We start from the raw sequence: 23,567 nt of genomic DNA, 5'->3' as shown, positions 1-23,567 counted from the left end.
CTGGAAAACACAAATTGCACGCAAAAAATTTGTTTGATTACAAAAGGCACACCTCAGCCAATAGAATCTGAGATCGGTCACTGTTCTCAGGATTGAATCTTGAATAACCGTTCAATAACAAATTTTCAAGACAAACAAATTACATTGCATGCAGTAACAATTTAAGCGCCACCAATTGCGCTGCTGATAAGCCAGTTAGATGCCAAAACTATATAGAAGTCCAGAAAATATAAAACCTTGATTTACATTTTTTTAAAGCGATCAAATGTATTTATTGTTGCGCATTTGAAGATTCTTCTTAAATCATTCTTGTAAATAGTTTAAACTATCTTATTGTAGATCAGCAAGATGGCTCTTTTTGTTGTGAAGGCCCAAAAGTAACTGACTTTTCAAATGAGCCAAAATTTGAATAAAAAATTTTCTTCTGAAACCAGAACAGATTTAATTGAAACGAACGGAAACCAAACACTTTAATTTTTCTTTTCTTTCCTATAAACTGTGGGCCTGTTTTTAGGTATTTTTTCACCAGCTACTGTGGATATTTGGAACTGAATTTTTTTCTGGTTGATTAATGACATGAACTGCAGAAGATATCATTAGACTTCCAAAGTTCTGCACGGCCTCACAAGGGGCGTAACAGGTTTTTGCTATTTCAAACTAATTCAAGGTAAAATTTTTGAACGTTATGTGTGCCTGCAGAGCAAATTAACGTCTGAAAAAACAATTTTGAAAAATAACAAAACTTGGTACGGCCTTATACGGCGCCGTACTAATTTTTTTAATTTTTCATAGATGTGAAAAGTGCCAAAAACTATTGAAAAAATGACTTGTACAAGATAATCGTTTTTTTTAAAAACCAATTTTAGGAAGGTAGACTTTATAAATTGGCAATTTGATCAATTGGATACGGTGCCGTAGAAAACTTATTACGGCCCTATGCGTTGCCGTACAAAGTTTTGTAAGTTTTCGAGGGCAGCGTATAAGTCTTAGTAAGTTTTCAGAGTTTCGCCTAAGGTGGTCAACCTGGGTATGTGTCGAGGCCAATTTCTCAAAAACGGCTGAAAGGAACAAAACGCCACTTACAGGGATTCAAGTACTGCTCAAGTTGAGTTCAAATAAAAAAACAGATCAACAATCGGTTCACTCTACGAGGAGATATTCCAACATAAAGGTACAGCACCAAATGACCAAAATGACCCTTTTCGGGTCTTGTTTCTGGACTATGACCAATAACCACTCATTATAACCACCTCTAAAACATATATGGGGACAATCCCCATTATCGGACGGGTCTAACTAACTAAATGTAACCTTACTGTAACTTTGCGAAACTTAATAAACGGCAGGAAACAGTTCCATAAATGTTTATTTTGTCCCCTACAATTTATTGAGAGTCCAATTGCGGAAACATGCACCTAAAATCAAAGAAAAACTTCTCTTCATCGAATAGGGTGTGAAGCAGTGCTTATAATGGAAAATGCAATTAGTTCGAACAAAGAAGAGTAACAATCAGATTGTGAAAGACATTAAACAAATGGAAACTAATTGAGGGCCATACGTCGTTACGGTTTCAATAAATGTGTAATCCAGTTTTCCAGAAATCTACTCCATGCAGGAATTATAGTTTCTGATTGAAAACATAAGGAAGAGGATTCAGATTCAAGTTGATCCACTTTAAAACAACCGCGTTTCCTGTTGTTAAAATTTAAAGAGATTAAAGTCTCTTTAAACGGTTTTTCTGGAACTTCAGTATTGATGTTCACTTCAAAAACCCCGAATGGCTCCCAAATTACTGGTTCGATCTAGAATCATCTATAGGGCTGAAGAGTGGGAAGCTTTTATATTAAACCTAACTGTAACTTTGCGAAACTTAATAAACGGCAGGAAATGGTTCCATAAATGTTTATTTTGTCCCCTTTAATTTATAGAGAGTCCAGTTGCGGAAACATGCACCTAACATCAAAGAGAAACTTCTCTTCATCGGATAGGGTGTGAAGCAGTACTTATAATGGAAAATGCAATTAGTTCGAACTAAGAAGAGTAACAATCTGATTCTGAAAGACTTTAAACAAATGGAAACTAAATGGGGGCCATACGTCGTTACGGTTTCAATATATGTGTAATCCAGTTTTCCAGAGATCTACTTCATGCAGGAATTATAGTTTCTGATTGAAAATATAAGGAAGAGGATTCGGATTCAAGTTGATCCACTTTAAAACAACCGCGTTTCCTGTTACAATTTAAAGAAATTAAAGTCTCTTTAAACGGTTTTTCTGGAACTTCAGTATTGATGTTCACTTCAAAAACCCCGAATGGCTCCCAAATTACTGGTTCGATCTAGAATCATCTATAGGGCTGAAGAGTGGGAAGCTTTTATATTAAACCTAACTGTAACTTTGCGAAACTTAATAAACGGCAGGAAATAGTTCCATAAATGTTTATTTTGTCCCCTTTAATTTATAGAGAGTCCAGTTGCGGAAACATGCACCTAACATCAAAGAGAAACTTCTCTTCATCGGATAGGGTGTGAAGCAGTGCTTATAATGGAAAATGCAATTAGTTCGAACTAAGAAGAGTAACAATCTGATTCTGAAAGACTTTAAACAAATGGAAACTAAATGGGGGCCATACGTCGTTACGGTTTCAATATATGTGTAATCCAGTTTTCCAGAAATCTACTTCATGCAGGAATTATAGTTTCTGATTGAAAATATAAGGAAGAGGATTCGGATTCAAGTTGATCCACTTTAAAACAACCGCGTTTCCTGTTGTTACAATTTAAAGAAATTAAAGTCTCTTTAAACGGTTTTTCTGGAACTTCAGTATTGATGTTCACTTCAAAAACCCCGAATGGCTCCCAAGTTACTGGTTCGATCTAGAAACATCTATAGGGCTGAAGAGTGGGAAGCTTTTATATTAAACCTAACTGTAACTTTGCGAAACTTAATAAACGGCAGGAAATAGTTCCATAAATGTTTATTTTGTCCCCTTTAATTTATAGAGAGTCCAGTTGCGGAAACATGCACCTAACATCAAAGAAGAACTTCACTTCATCGGATAGGTTGTGAAGCAGTGCTTATAATGGAAAATGCAATTAGTTCGAACTAAGAAGAGTATCAATCTGATTCTGAAAGACTTTAAACAAATGGAAACTAAATGGGGGCCATACGTCGTTACGGTTTCAATATATATGTGTAATCCAGTTTTCCAGAGATCTACTTCATGCAGGAATTATAGTTTCTGATTGAAAATATAAGGAAGAGGATTGGGATTCAAGTTGATCCACTTTAAAACAACCGCGTTTCCTGTTGTTACAATTTAAAGAAATTAAAGTCTCTTTAAACGGTTTTTCTGGAACTTCAGTATTGATGTTCACTTCAAAAACCCCGAATGGCTCCCAAATTACTGGTTCGATCTAGAAACATCTATAGGGCTGAAGAGTGGGAAGCTTTTATATTAAACCTAACTGTAACTTTGCGAAACTTAATAAACGGCAGGAAATAGTTCCATAAATGTTTATTTTGTCCCCTTTAATTTATAGAGAGTCCAGTTGCGGAAACATGCACCTAACATCAAAGAAGAACTTCACTTCATCGGATAGGTTGTGAAGCAGTGCTTATAATGGAAAATGCAATTAGTTCGAACTAAGAAGAGTATCAATCTGATTCTGAAAGACTTTAAACAAATGGAAACTAAATGGGGGCCATACGTCGTTACGGTTTCAATATATATGTGTAATCCAGTTTTCCAGAGATCTACTTCATGCAGGAATTATAGTTTCTTTTTGAAAATATAAGGAAGAGGATTCGGATTCAAGTTGATCCACTTTAAAACAACCGCGTTTCCTGTTGTTACAATTTAAAGAAATTAAAGTCTCTTTAAACGGTTTTTCTGGAACTTCAGTATTGATGTTCACTTCAAAAACCCCGAATGGCTCCCAAATTACTGGTTCGATCTAGAAACATCTATAGGGCTGAAGAGTGGGAAGCTTTTATATTAAACCTAACTGTAACTTTGCGAAACTTAATAAACGGCAGGAAATAGTTCCATAAATGTTTATTTTGTCCCCTTTAATTTATAGAGAGTCCAATTGCGGAAACATGCACCTAAAATCAAAGAAAAACTTCTCTTCATCGAATAGGGTGTGAAGCAGTGCTTATAATGGAAAATGCAATTAGTTCGAACAAAGAAGAGTAACAATCTGATTGTGAAAGACATTAAACAAATGGAAACTAATTGAGGGCCATACGTCGTTACTGTTTCAATATATGTGTAATCCAGTTTTCCAGAGATCTACTTCATGCAGGAATTATAGTTTCTGATTGAAAATATAAGGAAGAGGATTCGGATTCAAGTTGATCCACTTTAAAACAACCGCGTTTCCTGTTGTTACAATTTAAAGAAATTAAAGTCTCTTTAAACGGTTTTTCTGGAACTTCAGTATTGATGTTCACTTCAAAAACCCCGAATGGCTCCCAAATTACTGGTTCGATCTAGAAACATCTATAGGGCTAAAGAGTGGGAAGCTTTTATACTAAACCTAACTGTAACTTTGCGAAACTTAATAAACGGCAGGAAATAGTTCCATAAATGTTTATTTTGTCCCCTTTAATTTATAGAGAGTCCAGTTGCGGAAACATGCAACTAACATCAAAGAGGAACTTCACTTCATCGGATAGGTTGTGAAGCAGTGCTTATAATGGAAAATGCAATTAGTTCGAACTAAGAAGAGTAACAATCTGATTCTGAAAGACTTTAAACAAATGGAAGCTAAATGAGGGCCATATGTCGTTACGGTTTCAATTTATGTGTAATCCATTTTTCCAGAGATCTACTTTATGCAAGGAATTATAGTTTTTAACTTAATATATAAGAAAGAGTGGTTGGATTCAAGTTGGACTTTAAAGTGATTGGACTTTAAAACCACTTTTAAACTTTCTCTAAACCGTTTTTCTGAAACCAGTTCTTTCGGTACCACTCAGAATCGATTTGTGAGCAGCCAATTCATAAACAGAGGCGCGTGAAAAATAAAAATACCAAATTTTGCAAAATTGGTGCGTTACTGCCTTTTTGAATTTTTTTGAGCACTCACTGAAAGTAATTTTGGGGTTTGCTGTAGTGTAGGTCGACAAATATTAGCTCAAATTGCTTCCTATAAGGATCATTGTAAAGCTCTTGTAATAAACTTCAACATTTGGCTTGCTAATTTTACTAAAAATAAACAATTTTGTACTGCAGAAAATTATTTAAAAAGTTAAGGTAAGTTAAGGTAATTTTACCTTAACACAGTTCAGGTAATTTTTTACCTTAACTCAAGTTAAGCTAAAGTTAAGGTAACTTCTACCTTAATTTTACCTTAACAGAGGTTTACCTTAACTGCGTTAAGGTAACTTTACCTGAACTTTTTTTAGTGTGGCATGCAATATGTGGCCTAATTTTTCGAGGTTATGCGAATTTCTGAGAATAGTAGCTTTTGTAAGCTCTTGTTGTTACATGTGAACAAAAACGTTTTCTAACTAAAGTCTCTCCAGATCTCACTAAAAAATTTGGAAGCAAAATTTTAATGGTTATAGGTCTTATAGGCAGCATATTTATCGTGCACACTCGAGAAAAGTTCAGGTAAATTTACCTGAACCGTTTTCAGGTAATCGGAAGTTCGGGCGAATTACACATGAACTATAGTTCAGGTAAATTTTTACCTGAACGAGTTTAGGTGTAATTACCTGAAAGAAAGTTTATTCCAATCAGCAATGAAACAACAAAAATCTTTGTCTTTCAAACAAAACTAAATTGAGACAAAAGTCTGTTCAAGCCAGTGATTTCAGCCAGTGATGCCTGAACTTTTCATGTACATTTCAGTTAAAATTCAGGTGATTTCAGGCGTTGTGCAGTTGAGAACAATTTGCCTGACCAATTCAGGTAAGTTCAGGTATTTTTTCAGACAAATTTACCTGAATTTTTTTAGTGTAAGATCTGGTAAGTTAGATTCATTTAACATCAGAACTGGCGAAGTTTTTTTTTACAATTCAAAGCAAATACAATTCACGCCGAAGCAGGAAATGGAGCGAAAAAGCGAGTGGTTTTGCGGCGTGAACTTTTTTCGCTCTAATTTTGAAGTAGAGTGAGAAAACGGTGTTTGAACAAAAATTCGGTTTCTCGGTAGTGGTTTTTTGTTCACATGCGGCAATTTCACTCTGATTTTTACTGGTTTTTCGATTTTTTGGATCGGATTTTTTTAGATGGTTTTCCCAATCCATTCACAGCTCATTCTAGGCCTAGTTTTTTGTTTGAATTAAATTTTCATTTCTCGCTAGTGGTTTTTTTGTTCACATGCGGCATTTTGACATTGATCTTGTTTTTTTTTTAATTTTTTGATCTCATTTTTTTAGGAAATGGTTTTCCCAATTCACTCAAAGTGCGTTCTACGTCTAGTTTTCCTTTAGTCAATGAAAATTCTTTGAATTGTACGTCAGGACCTGTCCTGCTATGTTTTAATTTTTGTTTGGCATTTCATTTTTTATGCGACAATTTTGTCAAATTTGTGTTCTTACACGATTAAAAGTTCAATAATCACCCGGGTGTGAATCTGGGGGGGGGGGGGGGGGCATGGCTTAGGAAACAAGTCCATTGCTCAAAAGTTGAGCTTTTTGCAGCTACCTCAAAACTCAACGATTTAGGAAAACTAGGGGGTGGTCGTATTTTTTCCAGTGTATCAACAGTGTGATCATAATTCATCGTACCCAAATGACTTTAAACGAGATTCGACAAGTCTTGGTAGTCATTCAAGGATCAAATATTATACCAATAAAGTAATCTCGTATTTTTTAATGTCAAGTTCTTGTATGAAATTGTATAATAAACTTGCATTATTACTAAAAAAATTTTTGTGATCCTACTATTTATTCCAAGAAATCAAAAATCATTTCAATTTTCTAATTGACTAAAAATTGAGTACTTTCGCCTTCAATATTTTTAAGCAATAACATGCTTTCTTTTAACTTCTGACCAATCGGTCGCAAAACCCACTCGGAGTGATGAGCTACCTTTAGGTTGAGCGTCCTTCTAATCCCCTGTGGAATTAGATGTTTTTTTCTCGTTGATCCACCCTGCAAGCTGCTCTGCTATTTCTCGGTATGCTTAAATGAACTTTCTCAGGAGGTCAGTAATCTTTTCTGCTGCTTGCTTTTTGAGCCTTGAACCGCATCATTGCGTTCAAGCAACTCCTAGTGTCTAACCTCAATACTATTTCTGAATGCACAAAATGGACAGCCAGACAGTTGAATAAACAACCCAATCGCTTCGCGTTTTTGAGGCCAATTTCTTTTACTGTAAATGGGACAAAGTAGTCGACTCCAACTTTTTCGAAAGCTGTTATTGCAAAAAGCCTTTCTTCAGGTAGCGTTAGTCGCCTGGGCTATCTCGTGTGCTTTTCTCTTTCTCGTGCCGAATAATTTGTTGTTTGTTAAACATAAGGCATTCCAATTGCCAATTTTTGCTGAATTTGGCATTTTTAGTCGTTTCGTGAAAATTATTCCTGTGCTCCTTACGTAAAAATCGTTCGACGTCATGCGTCCAACGTGACCGTTTTGCGTGCATGGTTTCCAAGTGACTGAAAATTAATTTGCTTTTTGTTCTATGTACTCACCAGTTAAATTACTAAAAACAGGAGACAGTACGTCAATTTCGGCTAAAGTTATTTGCAGAATGAGGGCAAGTTAACAAATAATTTAATGCTCAAAAACACAAAGTATCGAATGATTAACTGCTCAAAATTAATCACGGAAACGAGAGTAAAAGACAAGTAATAATTCGCTCAAGAACAGCTTAGTTTAGTACACAGAGAATATTGTTTTTGAAGCATTACCGAGGTTTCTACACCCTATTAAAAAATTGTCCAAGTTCCAAAGAAACTCACTAAGAATACACTTCGTTTTGTCACCGCTGATTTTTCGGCTTGTTCACTGCTGACGTAGTTGCATATTATTGGTTATTTTTAGTTATGGCAACAGAGCGGCGAGTCGCGTGAAATGCTAGTGCAATAATAGATGTTTCCTTCTTTCGCGCACTACGGAATTTTATTGTTTTTATTTTAACATGCTTGAGTTTGTTTATATTTTTTCGCCTACACAATCTCAAATTCAACCGTGAACTATCACAAAACATATTTTGCTTAAATCGCATTCCTCTTTTCCAAGTCTTAGGTTTTCCACCTAACTACGTATTTTATGTTTCATGTATGACTTATGCTTTCTAGAAAATTGCAGCTTTTTTAAAAAAGAAAATGAAGACTGGATATACTGCTATTGAGCTTAAAGCTATTCAAAGTTTTTTGGTTTCATTGTTTTGGCGTTGGCTCTTTATTTGAACTGCTTTTTTGCATGAAAGTAAGAAACTTGTTTTCTGGCACACATAGTTTTAATGTAAAAAATCTGACGTTAACAAGAAGTAAATGTTTTTGAGGCGAGATTGAGAACATAATGAGCACCGATTACCGAAGAACCCTAGTCTGTTGTCTTCTTTGTTTTATTTGTTATTTTGATTTTGTCTTTTTTTCCTTTTGATGAATGTTTGTAGACTGGGTGCATAAATTGAAGTTTATTGTCTTCAGGACAAATAGAAATTTCGATTCTCGTTGTAGTAGCGTCGCTAGATTTTGATGAATTTTCTCCTAATTCGCTTCTATATTGCACCAAATTACCATAAAAACCTTACATTGTTGTCCAAGGAAAGATGAAGTAATTCACTTGGAAGAGACGTAATAACAACGAGTTAATTTTGTACCAACCTTGTAAAATGAGGGAAGGGACTCTACGCTGTAGCTTGCTTTTTTGTTTGGTTTTGTCAATTTTGACCCCCTAAAAATTCCGAATTAAGACAGATGTGAGTGGTAGCATTTCGAAGTCTTTGCTTAGAGGTTATGAGCTTTTTTACAAGATTTTCCAAAAAAGTGGAGAGCATTTCAATTGTGGGGCCAGATAAACTTGTTAAGCCTGAAGAAATAAATTGGCTTGTATCCAATACTTGAGCCCAAAATAGCTAAGAAAAAGCCAACGTACCAAGTTTTGGTTACAAGCTTTCAGTCAGACACGCTTCTGTTTCGCCTATGTAACGATTTCTTGATGAAAAGTTTCCATATCGTTCATTTGTTTTTACTTTTGTCGGTTTTTCTATTTGTCTCTTAATTTGTCAACCTAATGGCTTCTGTTTTATTAGCCGTCGTTATTATTAACTTTTAATGGTCGCCGTAAGCCTCTCAACGGTTATTATTTAGGTGCTCTCCTTTTTAAAAATTCGCTTTGCCTTTTGATCCCGTTTTTCGTTTTACATAAGTCACGATTTTCTTTGACTTCTGACTCACCTCACTCACTGTTTCAAATGAATGGATTTTAAATTTTTTTCACGCTTTGAATTACGCAATGCAGTGAATAAGGTCAAAGTGAAAGAGCAAATCAAAAGAAAGGGGATAAACTGATGAAGCCCGGTCATTAAGTTATTGTGCATTAGTTTATAAAAGTTCATTAGAGCAGTGGCTAGCTGAGATTAGTAGAAAGCTTAATAGCTTTAAGTTATAACTGAAACCCAAGACTGAATTAGAACTTTTGAAACTGGTTTAAGCTACGTTTAATTTATTTTGCTTCATAATTTTTGTTTTATAATGCTTTATGAAATAGTTGGTTTTAGTAGCAGTCTAAAGCTATTCAACTTTACTACTTGGTCGCTATTTTTTCATAAAACTATTGAAACTCAGATTATCTGAATTCCTTCGTATTAATTTTTTAGCCATCACTGCGGCTTTAGTTGATGGCTTCTATTATCTTAAGAAGATGCATAGTTTCCCTTGATTGGAGAGTGATATGAGTGGGTGTGGCAATTTCTGTTGATGATTTTTGCACGACTTTTGTCAATTTCTTAGATCTTGACCAGCACATCTTGATCAATTTTTCCTCTGACGCTTTTGAGCTATCGTCCTCAAAAACGAGATGACAGGTAAAGCCCGGAGGAAATTTAGGTCGCTGAGCAGCTCTCCAAGAATTTTTTAGTATCTACGTGTACAATTCATTAAAGCTGCTATGAACACAATTTAAAGGTGTCAAAGTAAGTTTTTTAGCAGTTTTGAACCCCTCTGTCTTCCAACCTCCTCCCAGTTGTCCACCCACCACCAATTCCACCCCCCCCCCATAAATCCCAACGCCACCGCGCATGACCTCCCCGTACACTCCCCTCTCACTTCCTTCACCCATGCTCCCCACCACGCCCAAATCCAGCTCCCCTATAAAAGAGATCTGTTCTGTTTCAACCCCAATGTTTTTTATGCCACCATCTACTAATTATGTGTCATTAAATAGCACGTTACTATGTAAAATAGCACGGGCGCCTGGGGGCATAAAAGTTGTATCTGCATAAACCTGGGGGGCATAGATAGGAAAAGACAACCTTAATACATCCTTTTTTTCCAACCCACACTTTTCCCTCTCTTAATCTAGCCTCACTAAGCCAAAGCTATCTACTACCGAAGCCAACTGCCAGCCAGTAGTCCATTATGTTTTTATTTAAGGGATAGCAAAAGTGTGGAAAAATTTTTCTTGTTGCTCTTTGTCATCTTCTTTGTCTGATTGGCTTTAGAGATCAATAAATGTTTTTGGCCTTTTTGGAGATATTACCGCAATAATAATAGTTTTTATGCTATTTTTTCTTCGAGAGAGAACTGGTATGCAATAGGACCAGCCTCATAACAGGAGGAGCCCGTTGGAAAATTTTGTAGAAAAGGTAGTGAAACGTTTCAAAATTAGAAAATTATTTTGGCGACCTTGCTTTGCTTAACTTATAGAAAGTTTTATTGGAGCTATCACTCTTTCAGTGGACTTTCATTTATATGTATTCAAAGGCAATTCACAAAGAAAGTTCGCACAAAAAAATTTACAATCTTTTGCATTGGTGTTTTTTTCCAACTCTGAGATATTTTAGGTTTTGTTGGTGTCCATGTCTACTTTTTGGTGGCCTTCGTTCCGATATCACTTTGCATTTTTTTTCGTACGAGCTCTATTTTTGATCTGCAGTCTTCCTTTTTTGGGAATAAGCGGCGGCAGCTGTTTTTGTTTCAGTGAATTTTTTGCTTTCTTTTTGTCAAGCGGATTTTGGAGCTTCCCGCGCCTTACTCACGCGAGCCTTCTTCAATTTTTATGGCGTAAAAGCCAGAAAGTTTGTTGTTTAGGCCATTGGTTTGCCGTCATGGCAGATACAAGCAGTTCTTTGACGTCAGACGATAGCGGAGGTCAGGACAGCTATGAGATGAGCGAAAAGTTGCCGACGTGCTTGGATGCAATCGAAATGGAAGACTCTGTTGACATACGAGACTTCTGCTCAGAGATACAAACAGTCATTTCACAGTATCAAATTGACCAGGATGCTACTGAATGGATAATAAACAATTTCCACGAGTGGAAAACTATCAACGCATTGGACGCGAGTGAAGATCTCTCTGTGAAGAAAATTCGACTCCTCCAGTCTGCTTTGAGTGACATCTTCGACCGTTTTGTCATCAACAGACAAAAATTCATCAATCACCTTCTATCTGCTGGTGTCGAAATCGAAATCATATGGAGTTCACCGTTGATTAAAAAGTTTGCAAGAGGTACTGAAGTTGTGGCTGAGTTTTTGAGGTCTGAAGAACTTGAACAGTACTTCTCTGCGTCCCATGTTACCATAATGCGAGCTACGCTTTTAAAGAATGAGCAAAGTAGTTCAACAAGCAATGAGACTTGTAGGTTCGAAAGAATTCGTGCAATTCTGAATGAATGTAACTTGCACGAAGAGGCTGTTGTAGAAGTTCTTTCGAAGATAGTCGCTTTTGATGATCTGAAAGCTTGCTTGGATGATTGCGAGGAACTGACTAAGAAACAGACTAAATTATTGCTTGAAAAACTTGGCGACATTTTCCAAGAAATGCTCGAGGCTGATCTGAAGGTGGACAGTGAAGACTTTGGTCATTTGTTTCAAGATTTAAAGCTACCAGTGGAAGCTGTTGATTGGATCAATCAGTGGCTGAAAGCAGCTCAAGATTCTGATGTCGATCTGAGCGAACTTGACAAATGTGAGGATCTGAACAAAAAGCAACTTAAAGCTGTGAAAGAAAAATTAGCAGTTTTCTTTCAAAAGAAAAGCAAAATTGCGAATCCTAGAGAATCTTTTTTGCATCATGTCAGGGCGTTTTTGAACAAGTGTGATGATTTATCAGAATCGATCAAGCTATGGGTTATCAATAATATCACAGATTTTGGAACTCTTGACGAACTGGAGAAAAACGAAGAGCTTACAAAACGACAAATTCGTGGTCTTAAAACAGCACTGGCAGATGTTTTTACTGTTTATGTCACAGAAATGGCATCGAGCCAATCAAAAGGCAGCGACAGGTTTTCTGGATTGTTTCAAGATTTGGATTTGCCGGAAGTGGCCATCGATTGGATTACTCAATGGCTGGAAAGTTGCTCGACCGATTCAAATTTAGATCTTAGTTATCTTGACCAATGCGAGGATTTGAACAAAAGGCAATTGATACTCTTGAAGGACAAGTTAACTGCCTTCCTGCATGAGGAAAGGACAAAAATGAGGGAAACTGAAGAAATTGTGGATCCGCTGCGATTGTTACAAGATGAAGTTGCATGTCAGCTCAGAAATCATTCAGACATAGCTGACTCGATTAAACAGTGGATTGTTAATAATATTCAAACTTTTGAAACTCTTGACGACCTGGGATCTCATGAAGAGCTGACCAAAAGACAGATCCGTGAGCTTACGGCAGATCTGTCGGATGCATTCGAAAAATATCGTGAAGACTTATCCGCGATTGGACAAACAACCAAATCGAGGACGACTTATTCTGATTTGTTGCATGACTTAGACTTGCCACAAAGAGCAGTTGACTGGATTGACCAGTGGATAAATAGTACATCCATCGACTCAAATTTTGACCTGAATTATCTTGACAATTGCGAGGACTTGAACAAAAAACAGTTGAAGTGCGTTAAGGAAAAATTGACGGGCCTCCTGCAGCTGCAGGAGAACAAAAACTGCGGGGAAAATATGGATCCTCAAAGTCTGTTTCTGCAAGAAATCGCTTTGCGTCTGAAACAATATTCTGGTTTGAATGAGTCAGTTGAGCAATGGATTCTGGGCAATATTTTGACTTTCAAATCACTCGACGACCTAAATGCCAACGAGGAGCTAAATAAAAGACAGATTCGGGAATTGGGAGGCCTTTTACTGGAACTCTTTCAAGAATATCAGAAGCGAACAGTTAGTGAGAATGAATCGACCACCCAACAGTTTTCCTTCATGTTTGAAGGTTTGGATTTATCTGAAAAGGCAGTCAATTGGCTCAACGACTGGCTTGAAAGTTGCAAAAGCTCATGTATTCATCTGGAATGTATTGACGAATGTGAAGAGTTGAACAAACGTCAGCAAAATATTGTAAAAGAAAAGTTGAAGGTGTTTCTGCAATTCATTGAACCACAGAAAAATTTGGATACAGACCCAGAGGCGATTTTTCGACAGAATGTTCAATCTTTTCTTTCTGATCAAAATGAGCTGGATGAATCTGTTAAGCAGTGGATTTTAAGCAATATTGCATCATTCAAATCTCTTGATGAATTGGAGTATAATGAGGAACTTAACAAACGGCAGATTCGTGAATTGAAATCGGGATTGCAGAGCCTTTTTGACCTCTACCGTGAACAAGAAACTTCATCTAGTGAAGAACAGAGCTCAGAGGTTATGAAACAAGACAGGACCAGTAATAGTGAGCATGGACAAGTTGGTGTTAAAGATAAAGACGATCTACAGAATTGCAACTTGGAGGTCAATGATATTTCAATTACACCCTTCATTTTGTTTGATGGTTTGGGTTTTTCAGAAAAAGCAATCGATTGGCTTAACGACTGGTTTAAAAGCTGCCACAGCTCAAAGTTTGATCTGAATTGTGTTGACGAATGCGAAGAGTTGAACAAACGTCAGCAAGTGATTGTTAAAAATAAGCTGAGAGAGTTTCTGCAATCTGATGGAGCGGATCAAAACACTGATACAAACCCACAGGCAGTTTTTATCCAGAATGTTGAAACGTTTCTCAAGGATCAAAATGAACTAGATCATTCTATGAAAGAATGGATTGTTAGCAATATTGCATCATTTAAATCTCTTGATGAATTGGAATCTAACGAGGAACTTAACAAACGACAGATTCGCGAGTTAAAAATGGGGTTAGAAAAGAAATTCGAAATTTTCTGCCAACAAAAATCTTCAAGTGGACAGCAGAAATCCGAGGTACCGAATGAAATTGAAGACGGTTTTCAGAATCATTCTGCGCAAATTGTGAGTGTTGAGCCTAATAGGGCTGGAGAGATCTGTGAATTGGATAAAAGTGGTCCAGAATATGATGTTTCAATTACACCCCTCATTTTGTTTCACACTGAACTGCAGGATGGTTTCGCTGTTGAAAAGTTTGCTCTGTCGGAAGAAGGAGTGAAATATATCTGTGCATCTGTTCCGCAAGAACCAACTGACGAAAACCCTGTTTTGTACTACACTGGCTCTGGAGTGCCCATCATTAATTTCAATGCTCTAGATCAACTGAAAATTGAATGCATTGGGTTGTTTGGACCGATCAAAGCGGTACTCCAAAATCTGCGCCGAATCGTTAGTGAATCGAAGATGTGTGATGTTGAGCAGTTTATGGCTGCTCAACAAACAGGCTTATACATGCTTAATTTGTCTGACTACAAAAAGTATCTCATTTTCTACTGTGAAAAGGACATTGATTTCAAAACTGTGAAGAAGGACTCGAAGGCAGTGCACTTTCTGAGGTATATGAGTCAATTGTGTAACAATGTCATCATGTGTCTGGATGGAAACTACGAGGATCGATTGGCAACTAATGAGGAGAAGCTGGCTGTCAAGTGTGATAGGCGAATCAAGTATGACCTAACGAAGCACGAAGTTCAACAAGAAAGTTTTTCGCTACTGGGACTTGGAGTGAAAAATGCTCATTATGAGGACTTTTTTTCATCCGAGAACAGTTTAGTAGCTGTCAAATATGAGAAAGTGAGATCATTTGTGAAAAGGGATGAAGCACGTAGAACGGGCGATGTCAGGGAAATTAAGAAAATTTTTGACGTGATGGCAGTCGAGAACACAGACAGCATTACGCACGAGTTCAAAAAGGAATACCTGAAAACATTTGAAGCTGAAGCCTGGTCACAAATGATGGATCAGTTAAATCAAGAATTGCATGAGAAGCTGGAGGTTTGTGAAAAGGAAGTTCAGGAGACAATTGCAATGTCGATCGTAGTTCACTTTTGCAAAGGACCCGACACAAAGTTGCCAATGAAAGTTTTGGCCTCCTTTTTCAATAAAAGTATATCTCATGCCAGTAATTTGTGGATCAAACTTGTGAAATGCAGCAGCTACCGCGAACATGGCAAAATTTTGATTTCTGACGTTGTGAAAATTGAGGATCAGTTTAAAATAAAAGATAAACTGAGCTCAAAAACAGAAGAGAGCAAAGTCATTGAAAAATATTTTCTCTGGAGAGCATTGTCTGAAATAGAAGATGGATTAAGTGAAGATTTAGTCTCGAAAGGCTTCGAGGAAGCTTCATGGGAAGACGTCAAAGGTTGTGCAGAAAAAGCTTTTCCTGCTGGCATATTCGCAGGAACTCAGTCAAAAATTATGAAAGCCATGGAAGCTGCAGGAGAAAAAGAAGACTACAGTAACGCGACAACCGAACTTCAAACATGCGTCCAAATTTATTTGAGTTACTTGTGGGAAATTACTGAACTGTTTAAAAATAAAAGTGTGTTTGTGACGTTTTGTCGAAGCTACGCCAAGTCTGCTCTTGATAAGGAAAAAGATGGAAAAGCTTCTGTTTACGTACAGCAGAATTTTGAAGCTGTAATGCAACGACTAATGGGCGAGAGTTCGGAGAAGCAAGGATTGGTTAAATCAGTAAAAGTGACGAGATATGGGAGGGCCGGTAAAAATTTTGACTGTATTTATGAAAAGTCATCAACAGAGCCAGCTAAAACAAAAATAGAGATTAATACAATTGCGCTGAGTCGAATTGAGCGACAGAGACCCTCAACAAGTGACCAAAAGATGAACATAAAAGAGTTACAATTCTATCGAGCAGCTGTTTTGGAAATTTCAGAACTTGAAACATTAGTAAGTCTTGTTCCACTAGATAAGTTTGTACTTCTTATCTTAAACGTGGAGCACCGATATGCCAGAACTGTCGTGTACAGCTTAGCTAACGTCTCAACGCCTTGCTTGAACATATGCTTCGGGAGGACTGTTGCTTCATCTTCATTCGACAGCAAAGCGCGACTTCTGGCTATCCAATCGAAACGGGAGCCAGGAGTAATTCATTTAATCAAATTCGGAGAAGATTACAAATCTCGGCAAAATCTCAAGTCAGTTGACTTGAGCAAGATGTTTCCGATTGAGAATTGTGTCAAGTTTTGCCTGCAACCAAATAGTAAATTCCTATGGTTTCTACATGAAAGCCGAGTGCGCAAAATTGACTACAAGAATGGTTCCATGATAAATACAATTATAAAATTGGAGGACATGTGCGACGTTGACTTAAGGTGCATACCCGACGGTGGCTGCCTACTAGCCATAGACGGTGAGAAGGGAGCGCTGCCCATAATGACAGAGACAGGAAATTTGCTCAAAAAAGTCGACAGAATCTCCAGCGGTTTCCAAATGTTTCATATTTTTAATGAGATGATCGGAACTCAAATTCACAATGCGGTGTTGTCTGTGTACCAGATTGTCGTTACTGGAGCACAGTACGAAACCCAACTGAATAAAAATGGAGAAGTACAGCATGATCAAAGTCGACCTGATGACTGCGGCAAGGAACTGAAAGAACAACATTGGATTGATTACGTTTACTGGATGTACACCAAATTCCCTTGCGACGACTTGCTTATGCCTAATCAAAGAATTTTGCACTTCTGGTTTACAGCGCTTGTTGCTGAGGACAATTTAAAGGAGAAATTGACATCTGCTGTGGCGTCTATTTGGAACCGAATTAGTATGACAAAGAAACCAATGAACTTTCTGAAGATACACGTTTCTGATTTAGCGTCTACAGCACCTTCAAAAGATGACGAGTTCTGCCTAGATTTGTGTAGCCTCAGTAGTTTTCTAGTAAAACTAATTACGTTCATCCCGGTGCAGATAGCCCGATGTCAATCCAACACATTCTACGTATTGGAGAATGGAATGCCTATATCATTAGATGCAGTCCAGTTCGCGTTTGACTTGAGCGCCAAAATAAATTTGAGGTTCTACGAAAGTATTTTCAGCGCCTGGAACGGTAAAATTAAAGTAATCTCTTCAATGGGCAAGCAGACAACTGGCAAAAGCTTCACTTTAAACCATCTGACAGGGTCATCGTTTAACATATCAGGTGGAAGATGCACTGATGGCTGTTGGATGACAGTCAAAGAGCAGGATGATTGCTTGTACGTAATTCTAGACTTTGAAGGTCTTGGAAGTATTGAACGAACAGAACAAGATGATATGCTATTGTCGTTGTTCAATAGTTCAATTTCAACTCTCACAATTTTCAAGACTGAAAAAAGAATTGACCGAGAAATTGACAAAATGTTTAGCAAAATTAACATGGGAAGTGATCAATTGAAAGGCACTGAGAAGATCTTCAAAGGAAAATTCATAATTGCCATCAATGATGTTACTCAAAAGGACGTGGAAGATACATCCAAGGAGTTTGAGGAAAAGATCAGTAACATCGTGTCTATTAGCGAAAACAATTTTTTTAAGAAACTGAACAACAGTGATTTCGAAATCATCGCTCTACCAGCATTTGAAAGTGCAGACTACTATGAAAGCATGCGGGGGCTTTCGGGTATAATCCAAATTGAGCTCAAAAATGTTTTCGACAGTGGTTCAGATTTTTTGTCTACACTGAAACTTCTGATGGCTAAATTGGCAATAAGCGATTTCACTCCTCTAGATAGGCAGCAAATCGATGAGCGCGTTCAGTCGTTAAGGTCAGTTTTGCAGTATGCCATAGCGTTCGGACAAACTTCAGATGATCTTCCAAAGAAGAAAGAGTTTGATTTGAAAAGTTTGGATGATTCTAGCTTCTCTATTTCGCTCGAAAAATCTGTTGAAGTTAAAACCGTCGGTTTGCTTACATTGAATGACTTCGAACTTGTCATTGAAAACAATCAGATGAATAACTTTGTTCTTCAGTTTCTGCTAATAATGGAAATTAGTTCAGAAAATTTCCGTGGGTGGCGTGAAGGACTGCAGAGTTTTGTTTCGGAGTCCATCATATTTCGCTTTGAGAGAATTGAAACCTGGCTTGAAGAAAACCTAAAAAAGTGGCGGTCAGCACAAAATCCTGAATTCGACGATATTATCAAGGTTGTTATGGAAAACTTGGAATGTACAAAAATTACGTATTCGCAGACATACACATTCTGTGATGAAAAATGTTCTCAATGTTTTCTGAAGTGCACCTCAATTCTTAATCATAAAGGTGATCACAAATGTTCGACAAATCACCACTGTAGGGCATTGTGCGATTTTTGCGACGGGAGAGAAAATTTTTGCAAGATGCGTTTTGGTCATGATGGTAAACACGTGTGTGTTGAAGTAAGTCACGTGTGCTGCACGCCATGCAAATTTAAAGCAGTGAACAACTGCACTGGACAGTGTCAAAAAATGACAGAACATGAAGGCGAGCATGAATGTTCAGTAAAACGTCACCCTTGCGTTGAAGTTTGTAGCTTAGATGGTTGTGAAGGACGATGTGTGATTAATTGCGACCTTGAACACACGGTTCATAAGTGCGCTAAAGAGCAGTGCATGAGCTCTTGTTGTATGCCCAATTGCAGCAACAAGTGTGCTGCGCTGGACCATTTTCATGCGTCGGACTTGTCGGGACTCTACGCACAAGAGCAGCTCATTCAAGTCGAGTCTCCGTTTCTTCTTGAAGACGGAGTGAGCAGGTTTGATTCAGCGGAACATTTTTGTGGGAAAGAACACCAATGTGATCAGAAATGTGATCAAGACGGCTATTGCTACAAAGAAGCTCAAAAGCAAATCGGAAACAAGAAAGAAACGTTCCAAGGTCAAAGAGGCACGTTCACATACGATGTTGAATATGTGGAAAATGGTAAGAAGTACCAATGTCCCAAGAAGATAAAACCTTTTGAGAAAAGCCATGAAGGCGACCATTCGTGCTCAAAACCGGACCATTTCTGTACTAAAATATGTCCAACGTGTAAAAACATATGCAGCAAAACAGTAAACCATGAGAAAGACGGGGATGTGCTGCATAAGGTATCTCACAGTTATTTTATCTCAGAACAAGATATTGACGTGACAGCAAAGAATGGAGATACAAGAAAATACATAGTTGGAGAGCATGCGAAAGCTGAAATATGTCACGTTTTGTGCACGGCTCTGGGTAGGGGTCATATTCATTTAGTTGAATGCGATAGCGTTGATCCTAGCGCCTGCGTCTACAGTGCAAAAAATGATGGACGTCGACACCAGACTTCAAAATATTACCCAAATCCTGAAATGCCGAAAGACGAAATAACACACGATGCTTACTGGGCTCTAGTTGGTTTTGAAGATCCTTGCCAGAAGAGCGAGAGTGAACAATTCCAGAGATGCCCAGCATACTGCGCAGCTGAAACCCATGAAACAAACAGAGAACAGATTTTCTGTGATATGCCACTGTGGCATGAACCTGTCAAAACTTTGGCTGATGCTGGCCGAGCAGATGGAATCGTGACCAAAGACGGCCACGTCTTTCCCTGTAACCACCCATTTAGAATCTATCACTTTGTCCTTTGCTTAAACGATTGCGGATCCATGAGTGGCGGCCCTTGGGCTGATTTAGTGACGGCTGTTCAAACTTTTGTTACGCAGCGACTTCGGACTTCAACAACTGATACCATATCGGTAGTAATATACAATAGTACAGCACGAACTGCAGCTGAATATGAACCTATATCCAACTTTAGCCAGTCTTGGCTGAAATTTAATAGTGGCGGGACCAATTTCTCAGCAGGTCTTCTCTTAGCAGACAACATCATTGGACGTCATTGCAGTAAAAGTGTGATGCCAATTCTGATATTCATGTCCGGTGGAGGCAGTGGCAACGGTGAAATCGAAATGGGAAACATAGCAGCCAAGTACAGAGTTTCAAATGGTCTACAAGTTTACACGTTGGGATTTGGGAGCACTAATTTTGCCAAATTGGAAGAACTAGCGAGACTTGGTTGTGGTCAGTATTTGCACGCTGTTAGTGGTAGGGATTTAACACCATTGTTTGTTGACATATCGGCCAAACATCCTCCTACTATTGGAGTTGCTCTCTAACAAATTGGACATTTTGCGAGCAATTTTAACTTTTTTTAATAGAACTTTGTGGTACTGTAGTTTACTTCACCAACTAAGATATCGGTTGTATTCTGACTAATAGAGCAGTTCATTGCCTCATTGTCAGTCTTTTCTTTTATCTGGTATGTTTCCATTTGTTTATCGTTTAGCACTATGTTGGTGGAATCTATATTACATCTGATCCGAAGAATAGATTTGGGTTACTTAGCCACAAAGTGGGTCTTGTTTATGATAAACACCCCCCTGTAATGGTTAATAGAAAGGTGACATAAGCTATGCATCTCGTATATCTGATGGTGCCCTGATGTAATTGAGCGTGTTGAAGGTGTATCCCGAATCGCTGATGAAAAGCAAAGACTTCTGTTACGTATCTGAGAAAAGCGGGTTTCGTCCAAAAGATAGAAACTAAGAAAATTGGAATTAAACCTACGACTGATAAGTTCTGAAAGCTTGGCAATGCAGTCTATGATTTGAAAGTAAACCCTCATTAAAAAAGTCACCTATTTGGCGAAACCCGTGTTCTCATTCAATTTTATTTTCAATATGTTACTGTTAGCTAACATGCAGCTACATATTGATATTGATGCCGCAAGACATTACGACCTGGGTACTACAAAATCATAAAGTGCTTTTTGGCAAAATGGATATTTTGTGTAATGAATTGAAATGTAAGTGATTTTGAGAGTCACTTGTTGAGGTTCGCGACATTGAATATATTTTGTTTTTAAGAGGTCTTAACGTTAAGCTTTAGATCGAAGGGACGAGATACAGCATAAAACCGTTTCACTTGTGGTTAAGTATATAATTTAGCAGCAGGGGTATCTATCGCGTATTATACTTACTCAAACAAAAAACTTTAATTTGCTCCCCGAAAGATTACAATTTTTCAGACATCTCGTGAAGAATTACTTCTCATTGTATCAAGTTTTTTAAAATAAACTATTTGCCATAAGTTAAAAGGCCTGTAATATTAATTTTTGCAACCTGAGTGATAATGCGGCCAAAGACATATAATGTCCTTACAGTCGCAAAGCAAAAGAATTCTCCGGAAAAAGGCGAAAAGTTAAGAATGCTAAAAGCAGATTAAACAATACAAGTGGAATCGTGAGTCTGTGCATAGAACAAAAATGTTAAAACACCCTATATTGAAAAGTATAATGAAAAAGCATTGGATATTACCATAGAACCCTGCATAATTTTGTCTGGATTTAAACTTTTTTGACCATATTAGGCATTTTTTTAAGTTTTAGGTCATTATACTTTGATATAATGAGTCAATTTGAAATCCAAGAGAAGCAAAATTATTGCATGAAGACTCTATTATCTCTTAATTGCTTTCATGGGAATATCTGCTGTTTGCTTGTTTTTTTTGCCCGTTTTCCCAATTGACCGTGCCATGTTTTTGCATAATGATTTACTATGTAATGGCAGGTGCTCTATAACAGGGGTGTACTATGCGGATGGTGGCACAAAAGGAAAAGATTTGAAAAACCTTGAAATGAAGTTTTGAGTTTTGTTGCCGACAGAATTCAGCAACTTTACTATAAAGTTGAAAGTCAAGACTAAAAGCTGGACTTTCTTAAAAACTGTGTATCTTTTCCGTTTGTGTCCTTCGTACGTTATGCGCCCCCCCAATTACAGACCACGTGCCATTACATAGTAAATCATTAAGTAAAAATATGACACATGCGTCTGGGGGTTGCAAATAATATGCACCCACTAAGCTGGAGCGGGGGGGGGGCACAAACGAAAACTGCTTTAACACAAACGAAAAGATCCAAAACTGCTTTAAAAACTGTAACTTTGAAAGGTTACCACCAAAAGAAATGAAAACTTCAGCAAAAAATTGTTAAGTCCAGATTTGTTTTTAATAGAAAACAAGTGTTCAGGAGAACTCTTCGCAAACAACACCTTCATTGCATCTCCTAATACATTTCCAAAAAAATGGACACGCGTCTGCCACATACATTCCAATATCACAAAGTCAAAAGTTCTACATAAGTTCTACATCCTGTGCTGGGCACATAGCATAGACATCACTGATTACCTACAGCAACGATTTATAAGGACTGCAGACTGTGATATGCACAAAATGCAAAAGGATGATATAAATGACATCAAAGACCAGATTTTGTACGAAAAAAATTTAACGGTCGAGAAATAATTTCGGGTTGCAGAACTAACCCAGCTAGAAATTTATTCCCATTACGGTTAAAGACGTACTCAATGCTAATTTGTCTTGGTTGCACACGTCGCGCCAATAAGTTTACGCAATTCTAGAACAATGTCCAGTTTGTCAAAATTGCCCCTGTTTGTACCTAAAAATTTATTTTTCCAATTTCAAAACAATTAGTTTTCCTTGATTAAATATTTCATTAGGAATAGGCCTCGAACAGTAAAAAAAACTTGAGAACGAAATACTAGCAAAATTGCAATTTTTTTCCCAGAAAAATCAATGCTGTGCAGAGTCAATTGAACTACATTGGTTCATTTGAAATAGAGGGAAACTTCGGTTCCACACCAGTACGTTAAATGTTTGGCAAAAGAAAAGAAAATTATTTGCAACTAAGTAAAATTAATCCGAACACAAGAAGAGTGAATTTCTGGTTTAAAAAGGAACTTCCTGAAATCAAAGAATGCAAATGAGGATGTGGAAATTTTCTCACCGCATCTTTATTTGGCTTCGGAAAATTTTCCAAAAAACAAGATAAGATTTAAAATTTTTCTGGTTCAAGAAATTATTTCAAAATATGCCAACCAACCGATTCACATTGATAAGCCAATGAATTAATCCCATATCAGCTCTCAAGGAACGAGAAAACGTTAAATAAATTTTATTTTGTTTTCGAACATTCAATTCGTCAAAATTAACTAGCTTTTTCAGATAGTAAACTAATTAAAATGGAATTGTCAGTGTAATAGCTTAAAAACAGCTTTAATGGCTGACGACAAACAGCAAACTTTGCATTTTAAAAGAAAAATAATTCCCAGAAAAAGCGAAAATACCGACGACTTCCTGGTTACATGAAATGGCTTGGCTACACTCACAATTGCTAATTTTTTTTTGAAAATAACTGTCAGGAGCTGAAAAATTCAACAGTCAGTTAATGTTCATATTGCTTTGA

General features: G+C 37.3%; 1 protein-coding gene across 4 annotated transcripts in view; it reads left to right on the top strand.

The window, feature by feature from the left end:
- The window catches only part of LOC142336282 (uncharacterized), an 85,007-nt gene extending 63,837 nt beyond the window's left edge, over positions 1-21,170 (top strand). For 3 of the 4 annotated variants that reach the window (XM_075384993.1, XM_075384989.1, XM_075384992.1), the window contains one exon: positions 11,213-21,170. In XM_075384993.1, the coding sequence (XP_075241108.1) occupies positions 11,230-20,421 (9,192 nt within the window). In that variant the 5' untranslated portion in view covers positions 11,213-11,229 and the 3' untranslated portion in view covers positions 20,422-21,170. Of the gene's footprint in view, positions 1-5,880; positions 5,920-11,212 lie in introns of all 4 variants that reach the window. The other variant, XM_075384991.1, reaches the window with a different exon arrangement.
- Positions 21,171-23,567: the final 2,397 nt, after the last annotated feature.

Source organism: Convolutriloba macropyga, chromosome 3 (assembly GCF_964194025.1).
Source record: "Convolutriloba macropyga chromosome 3, txConMacr16.3, whole genome shotgun sequence".
Taxonomy (NCBI): domain Eukaryota; kingdom Metazoa; phylum Xenacoelomorpha; order Acoela; family Convolutidae; genus Convolutriloba; species Convolutriloba macropyga.
This window is presented reverse-complemented; position numbering and strand designations above follow the sequence as displayed.